The 16,832-nt window shown below is 40.3% G+C and overlaps 1 protein-coding gene across 5 annotated transcripts in view; it reads left to right on the forward strand.

Annotated features, from left to right (window-relative positions):
- The window catches only part of vps13c (vacuolar protein sorting 13 homolog C), a 287,267-nt gene that overhangs the window by 180,317 nt on the left and 90,118 nt on the right, over nt 1-16,832 (forward strand). For all 5 annotated transcript variants that reach the window (XR_015754174.1, XM_043680595.2, XM_043680591.2 and 2 more), the window contains 5 exons: nt 1,088-1,235; nt 8,650-8,803; nt 9,436-9,569; nt 13,021-13,190; nt 13,669-13,901. Coding sequence is in view for 4 of the 5 variants with exons in the window: in XM_043680595.2 (XP_043536530.2) it covers nt 1,088-1,235; nt 8,650-8,803; nt 9,436-9,569; nt 13,021-13,190; nt 13,669-13,901 (839 nt within the window). In the remaining variant the exon portion in view is untranslated. The remainder of the gene's footprint in view (nt 1-1,087; nt 1,236-8,649; nt 8,804-9,435; nt 9,570-13,020; nt 13,191-13,668; nt 13,902-16,832) is intronic.

The following is a 16,832-nucleotide window of genomic DNA, read 5'->3' on the forward strand; positions in this document are numbered from 1 at the left end:
ATATAATGGGATGACCTCTCACGGTTCCCCGAATTTCCTGTCAACTCCTGATTTGAGATCAAAATACTGACTGCTGTTTCATGATGGAATATCTTTAGACTTCAGTTCAGATGGAAAGTCAATTAGAATTGATTCTTTGACTGGAAGTAACAGTTCCACTTTCAGGTTTTAAGGTAGTCAGGAATTTTCTCAGGTCTCCAAAAGTTCTTTACAGAGAGAATTTTGAAGATTTTCCTCCTGTGAAGTTCCTTCTAAATGCTTCAGTCGCAAATGTTGTTTAATGCATATGTCAGAGGTCTTTCCTGGCCTTTCCCAGGTGTTCTGGAAAACAGGAATTAACTCAAGAAGAGTGGTGTTAGTCAGCCTTCAGCACGTCATCCCCATCTCTTCCAAACAAGGTTTATCCATCCAGTAAAGGCATATACCACATCCCTTATCTCTCCTAAAAGCTTCATTTGTCTCCTTTTCATAAATACATGTCTTTTCAATAATTACCAGGTGATCACTGCTCACATTACTTTTGAACCATTCTAATTCTCTAGTCCTTTCAAAACCTTAACCGTTTTTTAATGCAGAACGTACATGTAATTCCATATTTCAGTTCCTTTCGGTCTATAAGTATGTAATCCCAACTTTAAAGTAATCTGGAGGGAATCTGCAAAGCTATGAAGATGGCTTTGATAAAATATGTTCCTGCTAAGATTTCTGGCAGTGTTGAAAGCCTCTATTGTGCAAGCTTGAATAATGTTCAGTTCTAATCAAAAGAAGCTCCAGATCTGATCAACTGTCATTAAGTGTTATCTACCTCGTGATGAAACACATGCGAGTGAGCAAATAGGTGGAGGTGACAGCTTTTTACACTATCTTCGAAGGGTTCACTCAAGTTTGATTAAACCCCATTCATGAAGTTGTTGAAGATCCACCATTTTGCAAAACATTGTAATAAAGAGTGTTTGGATTTGGCCTTATGAACATGACATTTGTGTTCTAATCTTTAATACTTTTTTGCATTCTTTTGCTGTTGGCGATGAGTTTATTGTAAGCAGTTCAGTTCTAGTTTCTTGAAATCGCTCCTTTCTCATTTCAGCACGATTCTCCAGAAGGATTCAATGCAGCCTGATTTTCTGATTTTGCAGCCAGTGAACATGCTGCTGACAATAAAAAGAAATCTGGCTGTAGCGTGGTATCACAAAATCCCTGGCATGGAAATAAATGGAGATCTGAAAGCAATGAATGTAAGTATTTTGCAAAGGCTTCAATGAAAGACAAAAATGAATTTGCTGTAGCATTTAATGCAGTGTTACACTGACATTTGGATGTTCTTTGGTGAATGCCTTCACCTTTCAGTTGAAGAGCAGTTGTCAATAAGCTAATGTGAAAATATATCACATCATTCCATACAGCAGCTATGCCCTGGAATAAGACAGTGGAACAGTTGGTAATGTAATGGTCTTCGACTTGGCTTGTTTTCATTCTTCTTTGACCTTTTGTATCTGATGTTGTACTATCAGTCCTTAGCAATATATTCCGTTTTATCCTTTTAATTTCAACTGCTGTGAATTGTGAGCCTATCACCTCAGCTCTCTGTTTTTGCCTCTCTGCCCACTCTTTTGACAATGAGTCTTACCCTGCGTGGTGGTTTCAGGGTTCTGTTTCAAAGTACTCCATTCTCTCCGACCTCTTGATCTTTATGGATCATTTCATTAAGATGTACTGGTGTGGCACCAGCTGTCTCAACCTTCCTGCTGACCACAATAATTAGAACTATCTCCTTTTTAATTTGGTGCACTTCATTCTCTCCAGTCTGACTTGAACATTGTTATCCAACTTTTAGCATATGACCTTTACTGAGAAAAAGCCAAATCCAACTCTTTTGCACCTCTTCTGGTCTCTCTCTGCCAAACATCAACATTAGTATTAAAGACTGTCACAAACCTCATTCCCCTCTGAAGGTCTTCCCTCGAGAGCTGACCAGGAGCAGCTCACTTCTCCTTCCTTTTCCAAAATCCAGAAAACTGATGATCCTGCACCTTATGATTGAGAGTTTCTGGTTTTCTGGCCGGACTTCCCACCATTCCCATAATTCCTACCAGAATGACCTGAGGACAGTCTGTTTAATGAACTGAGGCTGTGTTAGTCATTAATCATTACACGTTTTGGGGGAGATGGGAGTAATTGTTTTCAAGTTGAGTAATTTCTCTGAATCCACTCACTTTGTCCAAATAAAATGTCTTACTGTGGAACCTGTAGGTTTATAACTGTGCTGGTCTTTTTGTGGAATATATAGAACATCCTTTATTTCAGTCCTGTGTGGGGGTTTACTTCCTCGCTTGGATTCCTGTATCACTGTGGTTTCGTGCTCTGAACTCAAGTATTTCATTAGCTTTCCAAATCATTGCTCATGCTTTCACACAATCCACTTCCAAATCCATTGTTAAGTTATTGATCGGCATCTGCTATGAGTCTGCATTGATTCTACAAGCTACATGAACTAGAGTTTCCTCAAACACCTCTGTTGCATTCTCTTGTTTTACTATCTGTATCCCATTTGACAGGGTGGATGGAGGGATGAGAGCAAAGAGTGGACACAATCACAGTTTTGTCAATCACAGAAGACGAGAATTTGTGTTTGAGGATAAGGGAAGACTCTGGTGTAGTAGGCAGCATTTAACATAGAACATGGCTAACACAAGGGACATAGCTTTAAATTGAGGGGTGATAGATATAGGACAGGTGACAGAGGTAGTTTCTTTACTCAGATTAGTAGGGGCTTGGAATGCACTGCCTGCAACAGTAGTAGACTCACCAACTTTAAGGGCATTTAAATGGTCTTTGGATAGCCATATGGATGAGAATGGAATAGTGTAGGTTAGATGGGCTTCAGATTGGTTCTACAGGTCAGTGCAACATCGAGGGCCGAAGGGCTTGTACTGCGCTGGAATGTTCTATGTTCAGTGCTGCCTCCGACAGCGGTTTTGCTATGTCTTACCTTTTCCTCAAACACACATTCTCATCTTCTGTGATTGACAAAACTGTGATTAGATCCATTCTTTGCTCTCATCCCTCCATCCACCTCCCATAATGCCTTCAAGAAATCTATCTCCCATTCTTTCCTTTCTTTATTCCAAAGGGTTGTTTCCTCTGGAAGATCTGTTCTACTCCTCAGCCAGCCCCAGCATCTCTTCCCCTTCCCATGACCCACTCCTAAATAATGAGACAAGATGCGACATCTGCCATATTATCTCCTCTCTCCTCACTATCCAAGCCCCAGTGTCATTACAAAGGTGGAAGTAGGCAGTTTTGGTGACGAGTGAGTTATGTAGCAGAGAGCTCATCTCTGTGTCAAAAATACACCAAGGTTGTGAACTCTTTGATACCAGTTTATTGCCAGGGAAATTGGTAAGTGTTTCTAGCTAGTGATTGAGTTTGTAGTTGGGGGCAAAGATGATTGCTTTGACATTCTAGTATAGCGTTGGAGGGAATTTCTGATTATTCAGCACTGTATTTCAGACCAGCAGAGGTCACGATGAAGCAGGATAGGTGTCGTCAGTATACGTGTAGAACCTGATGTGTTCTTGGATGTTATCGCCAGGGAGCAGCATATGAATGAGAAATAGATGTGACTGACTTAATATTGTTGAGCACTTCCAGATTTTCATACAATAAATCAGAACAAAATGTTCCAGGTGTTGGAAATCTGAAAATGCTGAGTAGGTCAGACAGTATCAAGGTGAGAGGATATAGTTGCTGACCTTTCATCATAACCAGAGAAGAAGAGCAACTTGAAATGTCACTTGTGGTCTTTGTGCATGGATTTAAATCAGAAGTAAAAATACAGCAATCATTGTCCAATGACAGAAGTTGACTCAGTTGATGAATTTGTTTGACAGGGAAATAGAAGTTGACTTCAAAATGAGAAACATTAAAATGTGGAGGTTAACAAGATTAGCATATACATTTGAAAACAAATCGCAAACACAAACTTGATTGGTCAAATGGACTTTTTCTGTGGTATTAGTTAATTGTGTAAGTAACTTTGAAATGTTTGTGATATAGAATGCAGAAATAAATGTACTTAAACTTATGGGTCAGTAAACCAGAATTGATCAGTTTTACAATGGAGATTTGCTTTCGTCAGTGTCAAATGCTTTATTGATATGATTGGAATCTTCAATTTGCGATGATCCTGTAATTCGAACACATCAAACAATGGCACCCTGATGTTACAGCAATGATTGATTAGACATGTGCTTTCAGTGAAAATGTGGAAAGCGCCCAATGAATTTAGTAGTAGGAAGTGCAGGTCAGAGGATATTTGTGGCAAGAAAATGAGTCGCAGTTGTGTATTTGAAACCATTGTGCAGTTGTTTCACAAGCTGTGTATCTCACAATATGCTTCACCGTATCACTCAAATACATTGCACTTCAATAATCTTGGTACATTGTGCAGTATTGGTTAGCACTGCTGCCCCACAGTGCCAGGGACCTCAGTTTGGTTCAGTTCCACCTTCGGGCAACTGTGTGTGGCATTTGCATATTCTCCCTGTGTCTGCGTGGGTTTCTCATGCAAGTTATTTAAATATGATTTGCCATTATGGATGCATTTGTTAATTAACCCACATTTGCCCAAGTGACATACATGTTTCAGGAAAAATCAGAGATATTTTCAGAAATGAGAGGCAACAGAGGAGTTTGAAGAAATAGATTAGAAGGTTGAAACCAAGTGAAGGATTTTTCTGTTAAATGATTGGCTGATACATAATACATGTCGATGTTTGGAAGATATTTAGAAATAGATGCCCAGGAAGCTTATTCTTAGTCAGCAAAATTGCTTAGTTCTGACATCTTTGCAACTGTAATCCTTATCCATGCTTCATGGCTTTGCTTATTTAGTGTCCTAATGTTAGCTTTTCTTGCACTCTCTATAGACTCCATATCATTGAACTCTCTGCACTTGTTATTCTAATTTCTAACAATTCATCACCTTTGACCCCTCTGTGCAATGGTTCTGGCTCTCAAAACATTTAAATGCAAAATTGTCAACTTTTTCTTCAAACCCTTCCATAATCTTGCCCTGCAGAGATCTGGAATAAAGAACAAAGAAAATTTACAGCCCAGGAACAGGCCCTTCGGCCCTCCAAGCCTGAGGCTATACAAATGTACTGTCTCAACCTGTCGGTCAATTCCTAAGCATCTGTATCCCTCTGCTCCCCACCTACTCTTGCATTTGTCCAGATGCATCTTAAATGAATCTACCGTGCCTGCCTCTATGTTCCAAACGCCCACCATCTTCTGTGTGAAGTACTTGCCACATGTATCCCCCTTAAACTTTTCACCTTAAGCGTGACCTCTCGTTGTTGAATCCTTCACCCTGGGAAAACGTTTGTCTCTCTCCACCCTGTCTATACCCTTCATGATTTTGTAAACCTCAATCAGCTCCCCCCTCAATCTCCTTTTTTCTAATGAAAATAAAGCTAACCTACTCAACCGCCTTGACCACTCTATCCACCTGTGCAGCAACTTCAGGGTACAATGGACCTGCACTTCCAGATCTCTCTGCCCATCAACTTTTCCCAAGGCTCTTTCGTTCATTGTATAATTCGCTCTAGAATTAGTCTTGCCTAAATGCATCACCTCACATTTGTCTGGATTGAAAACGATCTGCCACTTTTCTGTCGAACTCTCTAGTCTATCTATATCCTCCTGTATTTTCTAAGTCCCTTATGCTTTCTGCTACTCCACCAATCTTCGTATCATCTGCAATGTTGCTGATCATACCAACAGTGCCCTCTTCCAGATCATTTTTGTATATCACAAACAACAGTGGCCCCAACACTGACCCCTGTGGAACACCACTGGCCATCTTTCTCTATTTCGAGAAACTCCCTTCAATAACTACTCTCTGTCTCCTGTTGTTCAACCAGTTCTTTATCCACCTAGCTAGAACACCCTGCACACCATTGACTTCACTTTCTCCATTAGTCTCCAATGGAGAACCTTATCAAATGCCTTCCTAAAGTCCATGTATATGACATCAACAGCCCTTCCTTCATTTATCAACTTGGTCACTTCTTTGAAGAACTCTATTAAGTTGGTAAGGCACGTTCTGCACCGCACAAAACCATGTTGCTTATCACTGACAAGGCCATTCTTTTCTAAATATAAATAGATCCTTTCCCTCAGTACCATCTCCAGCAACTTTCCCACCACTGACGTCAGGCTCACTGGTCTGTAGTTACCCGGAATATCCCTACTTCCCTTCTCGTACAGGGGGACAACATGAGCAACCCTCTAGTCCTCCGGCACCTCACCTGTATTTAAGGATGCCACAAAGATATCTGTCACTGCCACAGCTATTTCCTCTTGCCTCCCTCAGCAACCTGGGATAGAGAATCGATGTTTCGGGCATAAGCCCTTCTTCAGGAATCCTCATTCCTGAAGAAGGGCTTATGCCCAAAACGTCGATTCTCCTGCTCCTTGGATGCTGCCTGACCTGCGCTTTTCCAGCAACACATTTTTCAGCTCTGATCTCCAGCATCTGCAGTCCTCACTTTCTCCAACCTGGGATAGATCCCATCTGGTCCTGGGGATTTGTCCACCTTAATCTCTAGCCTACCCAACACATCTTCCCTACTTAAGTCAACATGATCCAGACTAATCAAATTTCTATATCTAATCTTAAGATTCATCATGTTCCTCTCCTCAGTGAACACTGATGCAAAGTAATCATTCAGAATCTCACCCATTCACTCGGATTCGACACACAGCCTTCCTTTGTTATCCTTTAGTGGACCAATCCTTTCTCTCATTACCCGCTTGCTTCTTACATAAGAATAAAATGCTTTGGGATTCTCCTTAATTCTGCTTGCTAAATCTCTTTTTTTTATACACTTGTCTCATTGTCTTTTGTACATCTTGGCTCCCACTGCCTTTAACCAGTAAGACCTCTATTTTATTTTTTAAAAATCCTGTCTTTACCTTTGAAAGAAAACTTGTTAGGTTGATAACGAGTCCAAGTGTCGTATTAACATTTCCATTGAGCCTTAAATAACATTGCAGAAATTCATTGGTTGTTAACAAAAAGAGTTTGGGCATGTTACTACTTGCTCATGCTCCTGGTCATTTGACCTTCCTTGTTGAATTCCAGATATTTACACTCGCTGTTGTAGCAGTGAGAGATGGGGACATGTCAGCTCATGTTTCCTTGTCTGTTTTACTGAGGCATATGAAGACCCTGGTGCCCGTTCACTGAACACCCTGCAGTTTGTGTAACATCTAAACCGCTCAACAGGTGATGCTTTTTCCACCACCGTCCATCTGGCCCTCACTCACCTGGTGCAGAAGAACATTTACGTCAGCTTAATGTTCATAGTATTAAATGCAGAATGAAGTCTCTCATTCCTCAGCATCTGATTGAAAAACTGAGTCTGTTGGGCCGAAAGACTTCCCTGTGTACCTGGGTCCTGGACTTCCTGACTCAGTCTATCCGGATTGGGAACAGCATCTCCAACACTGTCACACTGAGCATGGGGCCCCTTCGCCAGGTTATGTGCTCAGTCCACTGATGTTCACCCTGCTGTGCAAGGATGCACGGCTTGTATCATATCATGAAGTTTGCTGATGACACAACTGTAGTGGGTCTCATTAGCAGGAATGACTGGTCAGTATACAGAGAGGAGCAACAACAGCAAACAACCTACCTGAACGTGGACAAAATGGAAGAGATGGTTGTTGACTTCAGGAGGGCACGGAGTGACCAGTCTTCGCTGGACATCGGCTCCCCCAGGGAGATTGTGAAGAGCACCAAATATCTTGGTGTCCATCTGGCAGAGGATCTCAGCTGGTCCCTCAACACCAGCTCCATAGCCAAGAAAGCCCGGCTGCATCTCTACGTCCTGTGTAGGTTGAGAAAAGCCCACCTCCCATACCCCATCCTCACCGCATTCTACAGACGATTCATTGAGAGTAACCTGAGCTGCTGCATTACTGCATGGTTTGGGAATTGCAATGTCTCGACCCTACAAGAGAGGATCATCAGGGTCTCTGTCCCTTGCTTAACAGATATTTACACCACACGCTGCATCTGAAAGGCTAAGAGCATTGTGGAAGACCCCACACACCCCTCACTCAAACTCTTCTGCCTCCTGCCATCTGGCAGATGATACCGGAGCATTCGGTCTCTCATGGCCAGACTGTGCAACAGTTTCATTCCTTAACCATCAGGCTCCTTAACACTGTATGGTCAGAGTCTATTCCACCTGATATTCTTTGCATGACTTTGAATTGCTACTAGAACAATGTTTTATTAATTTTCATTCTTTGATAGCACTGTAATTTGTTCACCATTGTGGCTATTGTCTTGATGTGTCAGGAATTATTGTGCTGTTTTGCACTTTATATGCACTTTATGCCGCCCTGTGTATGATCGTGTAGTTTGTGTTATCCATATAAGCACCTTGGTCCTGGAGGAGCACTGTCTCGTGGTTACTGTATCGGTTGTATGTGGTAGAAATGACAAATAAAGCTACTCTTGACCCTCTCAGCTCTTGGCTCCTCGATGGTGAGAAATCAGTATTGATATCAAGTGGAAAATTTCCTGAAAAAACATGACATTGATGCTTGGTTTTCTTTGTCGTGTCTTGTTTGCAGGTTACAGTTAGTCAGGATGATTTGACAATCCTTCTGAAAATCCTGCTGGAAAACTTCGGCGAGACAACAAGTGATAAGAATGCTGCAGTGGACCCAAAAGACTCCGACAAAATAAGAGACAAAATTGTTGCTTCTGGAGCCAATCAATGTGAAGGTACTTGACCATTTTGGAGAAGTTGACACTTGGATTTTCATCTGTGCTGGTGAACTAAAGATTATTGCATCAATTGCACTGGAAACCAATGTAAAATCATCACCTTGGTGCATAGTGTCGTCTGTTTGTTTGCGTGTGCATGCTAGAAACTGCATACATAATTGCTCATGATCTTGGTTTCTGAAGATAAAAGGAATTTGCACATGCATTGCATGTGTTTCAAATTCAGAGGATTCATGTCGGCAATGAAACTTTGCATCCCCTTGGCAACACCCTCAGCAATCGGAGCCATTCACCATGCACTCCTTACCTTTATAATGCACCCAAAAAGGGTCACCTTACACTTTCTGGATTAAGTTATTTTTTGTCACCATTCTGCATATCTGACCAAACCCCTCCCATGACTTTTTGTTCGCAGAACAACTTCTGGTTTGCAGACAAGAGTGATGCTGATTAAATCAATCCAATTCACAATTGGGCTGGGATTGCAGCAATAGGCTAGAAATACTCCTGAAAATAGCAGAGTTCAATCAAGTTTGTTGTTTAGTTTGATGTCAAGCTGTCACATGCATTATGATTAATCGCAATGCATTGACTCAGTAAGTGTCTGAATCCCGTACATCATTTTGCAGGCTCTCCACGGGTGAAAGCAGGTAATGTGACTCGTGTCGAATCCAAGCTTAAACCTGAGCCTTATGAGACACTCCAGTTTGATTTCAAGTTTGAATCACTTTCGATTCTGCTGTCTACTGAAGGCCTCAAACAGGTAAGTTGCGTGTTTACTTCATCCAGAGTTGAAAATAGTTATGTCTTTTTAAAATCTGTCCATGTTTGTCTGAAGCTGTGCAATAAAGAATGCTGACTACAAGAATTTTCTAAATCATGAGCAAAAATCAGAAATCATGTTATACTTAAAAGAACGTTGTAGATGCTGGAAATCAAAAACAGTGCTGGAAATAGCACATCAGATGGTATCTGTGGAGCAGGTTAATGACTAAAGTTGATTATAACACTACTTCCAATTTGTATGGAAGTAGAAATGTAATTGGTGTGTAAAATGAAGGGATGCAAGAAAGTGCACAAGGAAAGGTCTGGCATACGGTAGAAGGTAGGAGAGATTACATAACTAAGATGTTATGGAGCAAAAGGTAAATGATAATGCATAGATCCAGAGTGAGGCACAATAATAAAACAGTTCTAAGTGATGAAAAATTGAAGTGAAGTAGATTTCATGGTATGACATTCGTTAACTCAATTTTAAATCTGAAAGGTTTTAAAGTTTCTAGGAATGTGAGATGCTATTCCTCAAGCACACATTGAGCTTCACTGGAACACTGCAGCAGGCCAAAAATAAAAGTGAGTGTAAGAACAAGGTGGAGAATTAAAATGGCAAACAATGGTAAGATCATGACTGAGTGGAGATCCTCCACAAAGTGTCACTCTACAGTGCGATTACTTTTTCTTGAAGTAGCTTATTTGGTTGAAACTCTATTCTTGGTGATCTTCACCTCATCCTCACTCAGAAAGGTTAATACTAGCCTAGATAAGATTGTTAACATTAGACTCTTTACAAGAAATAAAAAGTTTTCGTAAGTAGAGTCATGTCTCTACAGTTTAACATTTGCAATCTGTTCAGCAAACAATCATTTTGATTTTTAAATATAAAATATAAATATTGTCAATGTGTTATTCTATTCACTCCAAAATATTGTAGTTCTCATGGTGTGGGATTTTATGTGGCAATTTTAGATGTTCATTTTTGTGTTCAAATTCCACCATGATGTCATCATACCATCTTTCTGTACCTTCCTCCAACTCTACAACACTAATTCATTTGCTCTGATTCTGCTGCTGTGTGCATCTCCAATTTTAATTGTGTTAATTATTGGCCTCAACCTCTCCTGACAACTTGCAGACTCTCTGTATTACGCAGCTGAGGTAACGTATACCTCCCATTTGGCTCATATCTGATATAGTGTTCCTGTGAAGCCCGTTGGGATGCTTTTATTGTCTTTAAAAGTACTGTATAAATGTAGTTATCATTTATATGTCATAAGTCAAGTTTATTTGCGGGCTAGAATGATTGCTCAAAGCAGAAAATACATAGCCTGTAACTGCGAGCATAATGTTTCATTTTTACAAGACTTTGACGTTAGCTACTGGTCAAAGTCAGGCAAATGAGCCATCTTTAATTGACATTTGTACATTTGATTAAATGCTAAGAGGTTAAAGATCTTTTGAGAGATTTAATGTCACCTGAATCGTGTCATTCAAATGAAATGATAAACACTTGGAAAAACTATGTAGAGAACCCTAAAAAGAAGCCGCTGTTTTGACCATTTCATTCAGTTTGGCTATATAGAGGTTGACAAACAATATTCTAAAACTCTTCGGGCAAATGACTTCAAACAATTTATCATCTGTACACTGCATTATAATTTGAATGGGCAACTGTTTATACCAATTTGAGCACAATATTAATTTCTCCAATTCTCCAATTCAATATCATATGAACAGTTCCAAAGAAGAGTATTATTAAACTTGACATTAGCTTTGCCTCTCTATTGATGCTGCCAGACTGAAGTTCTCCAAAACGTAATGGTTTTATTTCAGCTTTCCAGCATTCCAAATACTTTGATTTCTCTTATCAGACCAGTACTTCAGTATGACAAGTGGGGATCGCTGCACATCTGAAAATGCTGTCCTTTGAGTAAGATGTTAAATAGAGTCTCAGTCTTCCCCCTTGTGGGCATGAGATCCTATGGCACTATTTTCAGCAGAGAGGGGAGTTCCCATGCCCTGGCTAATATTTAGTTTTCAAGCAACCCATGAAGCAGCTTCAAAAGCAAAATGTTGCTGAAATTCTGACATAAAAAGAAAAAAGTCAAATGCTAAGTGGACAAGATGCTTCTGTGGTGAAGAACCAGGTTAGCATTTCCAATCCAAGACCTTTCATCAGAACTGGGAATTAGTTCAATGAAAGGCTGAAAACCTCTCAGACTCACTTGGAGCAGATGATCTGGTGTATGAAATTGGCTGTTCTGCTTTCTGCCTTTAGAACAGTGATTGCATTTCAAAGCCATTTAGTTGGCTATAAAGCACTCTTGGACATCCTGTGCTTTGGGAAGGTGCTAAAAAATGCACGTATTTGAGAGTTAACCTTGATCATCTAAGGATATAAGAAAACTAATTGCTTTATTTTCCTTTATTATTCCACTTTCCCTCATTGCATATTATGTTATTTTGTGCAATACTTTATTTCCTTGCAGTGAGATAAAAATTTGAACTTTTCAGTTCTCCATCTTGCTTCCATGTTGACCTTTCAGTCTTTGGCTGAATAGTGCTCAAGTGACTCTTCAGTCAAACTGGAGGAACAAGGCCATTTTTTCACCATTCTGCAGCTTTCTGAGTTCTATTGAATTGAATTGAATGACTTTCAATTGTCACTTCTGCTGCTATCTTGGTTCAGTGCACTTTTATATTAATCCCCAGTCTTTATGGATGTTGCATGTGTTATTTCATTCCTCTTGGCACCCACCCTATTACCGATCCTCTTGTTTGTTAATTTTACCCCTTTCCAATTTCAGGCTTAAAACTTATGGAGTTATTATCCAACCCACCAAAATGATCTCTGCACAAATATCATCCATGTCATCAAGTTAAGAATGTACAGGATGGAGGTGACAGAACAGAGTTCCCCTCACCTGCGGTGTTTGCAGAGTAGGACTTCGGGGATGCCACTTCCCTATTATGTTCACTCCAAATCCATCATCATTTGGCCCCCTCTAGTTCCTACGTTTCACTGGGAGGGGCCCTTCCCAAAGTTGGGAATCTGTAGACTGATGCTATGCCTGTTCCCACACAATGATGTCCCTCCTCATCCAGGTGTTAAAATGACAGCAGTGAATGTGCGGGCTGGTGATGTCTGCTGGCAGCAAAGTTGTGTTCCTGCATGTAAGCACTCCTTGCACAACTTGGTGATGGTGTTCCCAAAATGAAGCCAAAAAGCTCTTGCACCTCTGAAAGGTCATCCATGTGAAATGTTTCCATAGATACTGCCTGACGAGTTGAATCTCTCCATATATTTTATGCTAATTTCAGATTTCCAGCATCCGCATTTTGATCGCTTAAACATTTCAATCCATGTAGATTATTTTATTCAGAACGCTATTCCAAACATGCTTGTAGAATGTTTTTTTGAACTTTGCATATTGCAGTCTACTGACCAGCTGCAGCGTCCGGAAGGTTCATGTCTCGGGGAGTTCAGGTTACATCTCACCACAGCTTCAGGGATGATGTTCACGGATGGTTCGCTGGTTTTTGACATGAACCTCACCACATGTACACTGGATGATCTAAGAGATGGAGTTGAAAAAGTTACACAGAGGTTAGAATGAGTTATGTTGCTCTCTAATTCCTCTGCTGCCATTATTATTATTATTGCTGAATATTTTCAATTTGTTTTCAGATAATAATGACCTCGGGTCGAGGGAAATTTAGCTTCACTTGCAAGGAGCATTGTTAATATACCATAGGAATCATGCAATGGAATAGCTTTATTCCTGTAACTGGTGTAAACGTTAAACATTCAAATTTACTTGAACTTGAAAATTACTTGTGCTCACATGGTGTTTTTTCCTTCTCTTTGCACTCTTCTCGAAAGTGCTCTTTATGTGTCTCGTTCTACTTTTCTGTAGCTTTTTGAATTTTCTCACTTTACTCCCCTTTGAAAATCATTTAAATGTATCTGTTTCCTTCCTCCTCTTTATTCTTCTCATTTTTAAATTATCCAACATCTACTTCATTAATTATTTTACTGCATGAATCATGTTTTTAAATGATCAGAATGTTTCCTTTCACTGCAGAATGATTGAAAAGAAACAAGATGCTCAGGAAAACATCATGATTGAGTTGCGGTACAACCAGATGGAGGATGAGATATCAATCACGACTGTGCTGGAACATTTGTATCTTTGCGCCAGTGTGGAGTTCTTGCTGAATGTGGCAGATTTCTTCATCAAAGCTATGCCTGAAAAATCAGCTGACAAATCTGTCCAGTTATATTCAAAACAAACTGGAAAGGCTTCTCCCATTGGTGGTTGGTATAGCTTATGTGCACATCCTAAATACTGTACAAAATAATTACTATATCTTGGTATTTCTTTCAAACATTGTTGCTCAACTTCAAAGTGGCACATTGGTCAGCTGAGAGTGACCTTATAGAGGTTTATAAAATCATGAGAGTCATGGATAGGGTAAATAGACAAGGTCATTACCCTGGGATAGGAGTGTCCAGAACTAGAAGGCATAGGTTTAGGGTGACAGTGGAAATTTATAAAAGGGACCTAAGGGGCAACTTTTTCACGCAGAGGGTGGTGCGTGTATGGAATGAGCTGCCAGAGGAAGTAGTGGGAGCTGTTACAATTACAGCATTTAAAAGGCATCTGGATGGGTATATGAATAGAAAGGGTTGAGAGGGATATGGGCCAAGTACTGGCAAATGGGACTAGATTAGGTTAGGATATCTGGTTGGCATGGATGCGTTGGATCGAAGGGTTTATTTCCGTGCTGTACCTCTCTATGACTCTATATTATCTCAGAAGCTAACTTAATGCTATTTTTCTTCAAAATAGTTTATGGAGTCCTAACACATAGCAAAGGTATTAAATATTATATTCATACAAAGATGTTAATCCAGAGAAAAATACTACAAGACTCTGCAATTCTCATAACTGCCCATGACACCAAAGACAATGTGAGAATACACTGAATTCTGTCTCATTTTGTTTGCTTGTGCAACTTTAAAGTTATTAGCTACTGTACAGTAGTGCCACTATAGATCATTCACTTCAGTTGGAGAATCACATGGTACCAGGTTGTTGCACAATGTTCTTGGACTTCTGGCTTTTGTTTTTAAGAGGTCAATTAATTGCAATTCGAGAATTGAGGGTTATGCTGGTAGTTGGTTAACTGGTTGAGAAGCTGATTGCACTAATTAGTCTGTACCTGCTATATTTTCCATTTAGAGTATGGTGCTAGAAAAACACAGCCGGTCAGGCAGCATCGGAGGAGCAGGAGAATCGATATTTCAGACATGAGTCCTTCATCAAAAGGGCTTTTGCCCGAAACGTCGATTCCCCTGCTCAGATTCTGCCTGACCTGCTGTGCTTTTCCAGCACCAGTCTCAGCTCTGATCTTCAGCATCTGCAGTCCTCACCTTTCTCCTATATTTTCAATTTAATCAGATATAAAAATCCCATAATAGCCCATGAGTGAATGACTGCTATTCCATGTAGGTGCAATGCTACCATAACACAAAAGGCTGAATTATTTGCAGTAAGGGATAGCAAAGAGGAACCAACATAGTTTCCAGTCTGAAACTGCTTCCAGAGGAAAAGGGAGGAATGGGTAATGTCTACTGATTGGAATTTTGACCAGGATGCTGTTAATTGGCAAGTAAATATGTTCCCTACCCAATTAAGGGCCGCAGGCAGACTCTTGAGGCCGGTTGGCTGATCATGTACCTTCCAGCTTCACAGGAGCAGCTGACTCAATGGCTGGTGATTAACTGAGAGTAAGCCTCAACAAGAAAGTGGCCCTTACTGAAACTTTTAAAAATTGAATTAGAAAATAGAAAAAGCAGCTTGGTGAAATGATGATTTCCTAGCTTTCCACTAATTACTTCCCTTAAGGATGTTGAACTGCCTCCCTAAGTTAGGAATTTGGAATCTAAATGAAAATTTCCATTTGGATTCCAATATCCACTGTCTCTTAAAATCTCTAAATTAGCCTAATTGGCTTTCTGCCTTGTGGGGGTGGACAGCCCTTGGCAAAAAATGGCTGATGACAGGAACTAGATCATGAAGCTTTCACATCTGTGAAATTTACAGCTTTGGCCTGCTTTCCTAATATGAGCAAGCATTGAGAATACAAGTCTGTTGTTTGCTGTAAATGTCTGACTATACTAATCTGTAAATGTTCTATTCAAAATAAATGTCCAATAGATGTTTTCTCAGGCATTTTATTTGATGCCCTTTTGTATTGGATCTTGGGATCCAAGCAATGCTCATTTTCCAACGGCTGATCCAATAACACTGTTGTTTCTCACTTTAGCTGGAGGCACACGAATTAGTCATGTTTGTAAAAACAAAAATTTGAAGACGTGCATATTTTACTATTTTTGATTCACTCGCGGAATGTGGATGTTGCTAGCTGGGCCAACATTTTCCTGTCTCTAGTTTGCCCTTGAGAAGGTAGAGGTCAGCTGTCATCTTGAACTGTTGCTGTCCACATGCTGTAGTTTGATCCACAATGCCCTTATGGAGAGAATTTCAGGATTTTGACAGAGTGACAATGAAGGAATGGCGATATCCTTTCAAGTCAGGACAGTGAGTGACTTGGAAGGAACTTGCAGGCGGTGGTTGAAATAACTCCTTGGAGGCTCTTATCCTGTCATGAAGTTACCCTTTATTTACACATGGAGAGTCTTTGACACTGATCCAGCTCCCCCTCAGCCAGCTCTGAGTAAACAGAACCTATATCTGTAGCGAGGGCTCCCTGATTGGACCAGATTAACAGCTCCAATCAGGGAACTCATAATCTGAGGTCCACCTGGCTGACCTCATTGCAGTCACTACAGTGGTGTTCCCATTTAGTGCATCATTAAAGTTAAAATCTTTTTGGGAAAGAATGCAGATCTTCGTTAGGTTAGAGTGTTGTCAGGCCAGTGATTCCTATAAGCAATTGCGAAGTCCCCATATAGTCTGTACACATTTTAAGCTGGTTAAACAGCTTCACACTTCAAGAAATTGAATACCAAATAATTAGTTGGACCTGGTGAGTTTTGAGAAGATTTGTATCTCCGGTTGAGGTTTTGGATGTAGGTTTGCTTGCAGAGCTGAAAGGTTTATTTTGTTTGGCTTGTCCTTGGACAAGCCAAACAAAGACACGCACGAGAATTCCGAGAAGCATGACACTACAACCGGAACACACACAACAAAAACATCGGGTTAGACCCCATCTACCACCC

Source organism: Chiloscyllium plagiosum, unplaced genomic scaffold (assembly GCF_037043375.1).
Source record: "Chiloscyllium plagiosum isolate Xiang-an unplaced genomic scaffold, Cpla_swu_hap1 HiC_scaffold_42, whole genome shotgun sequence".
NCBI lineage: Eukaryota > Metazoa > Chordata > Chondrichthyes > Orectolobiformes > Hemiscylliidae > Chiloscyllium > Chiloscyllium plagiosum.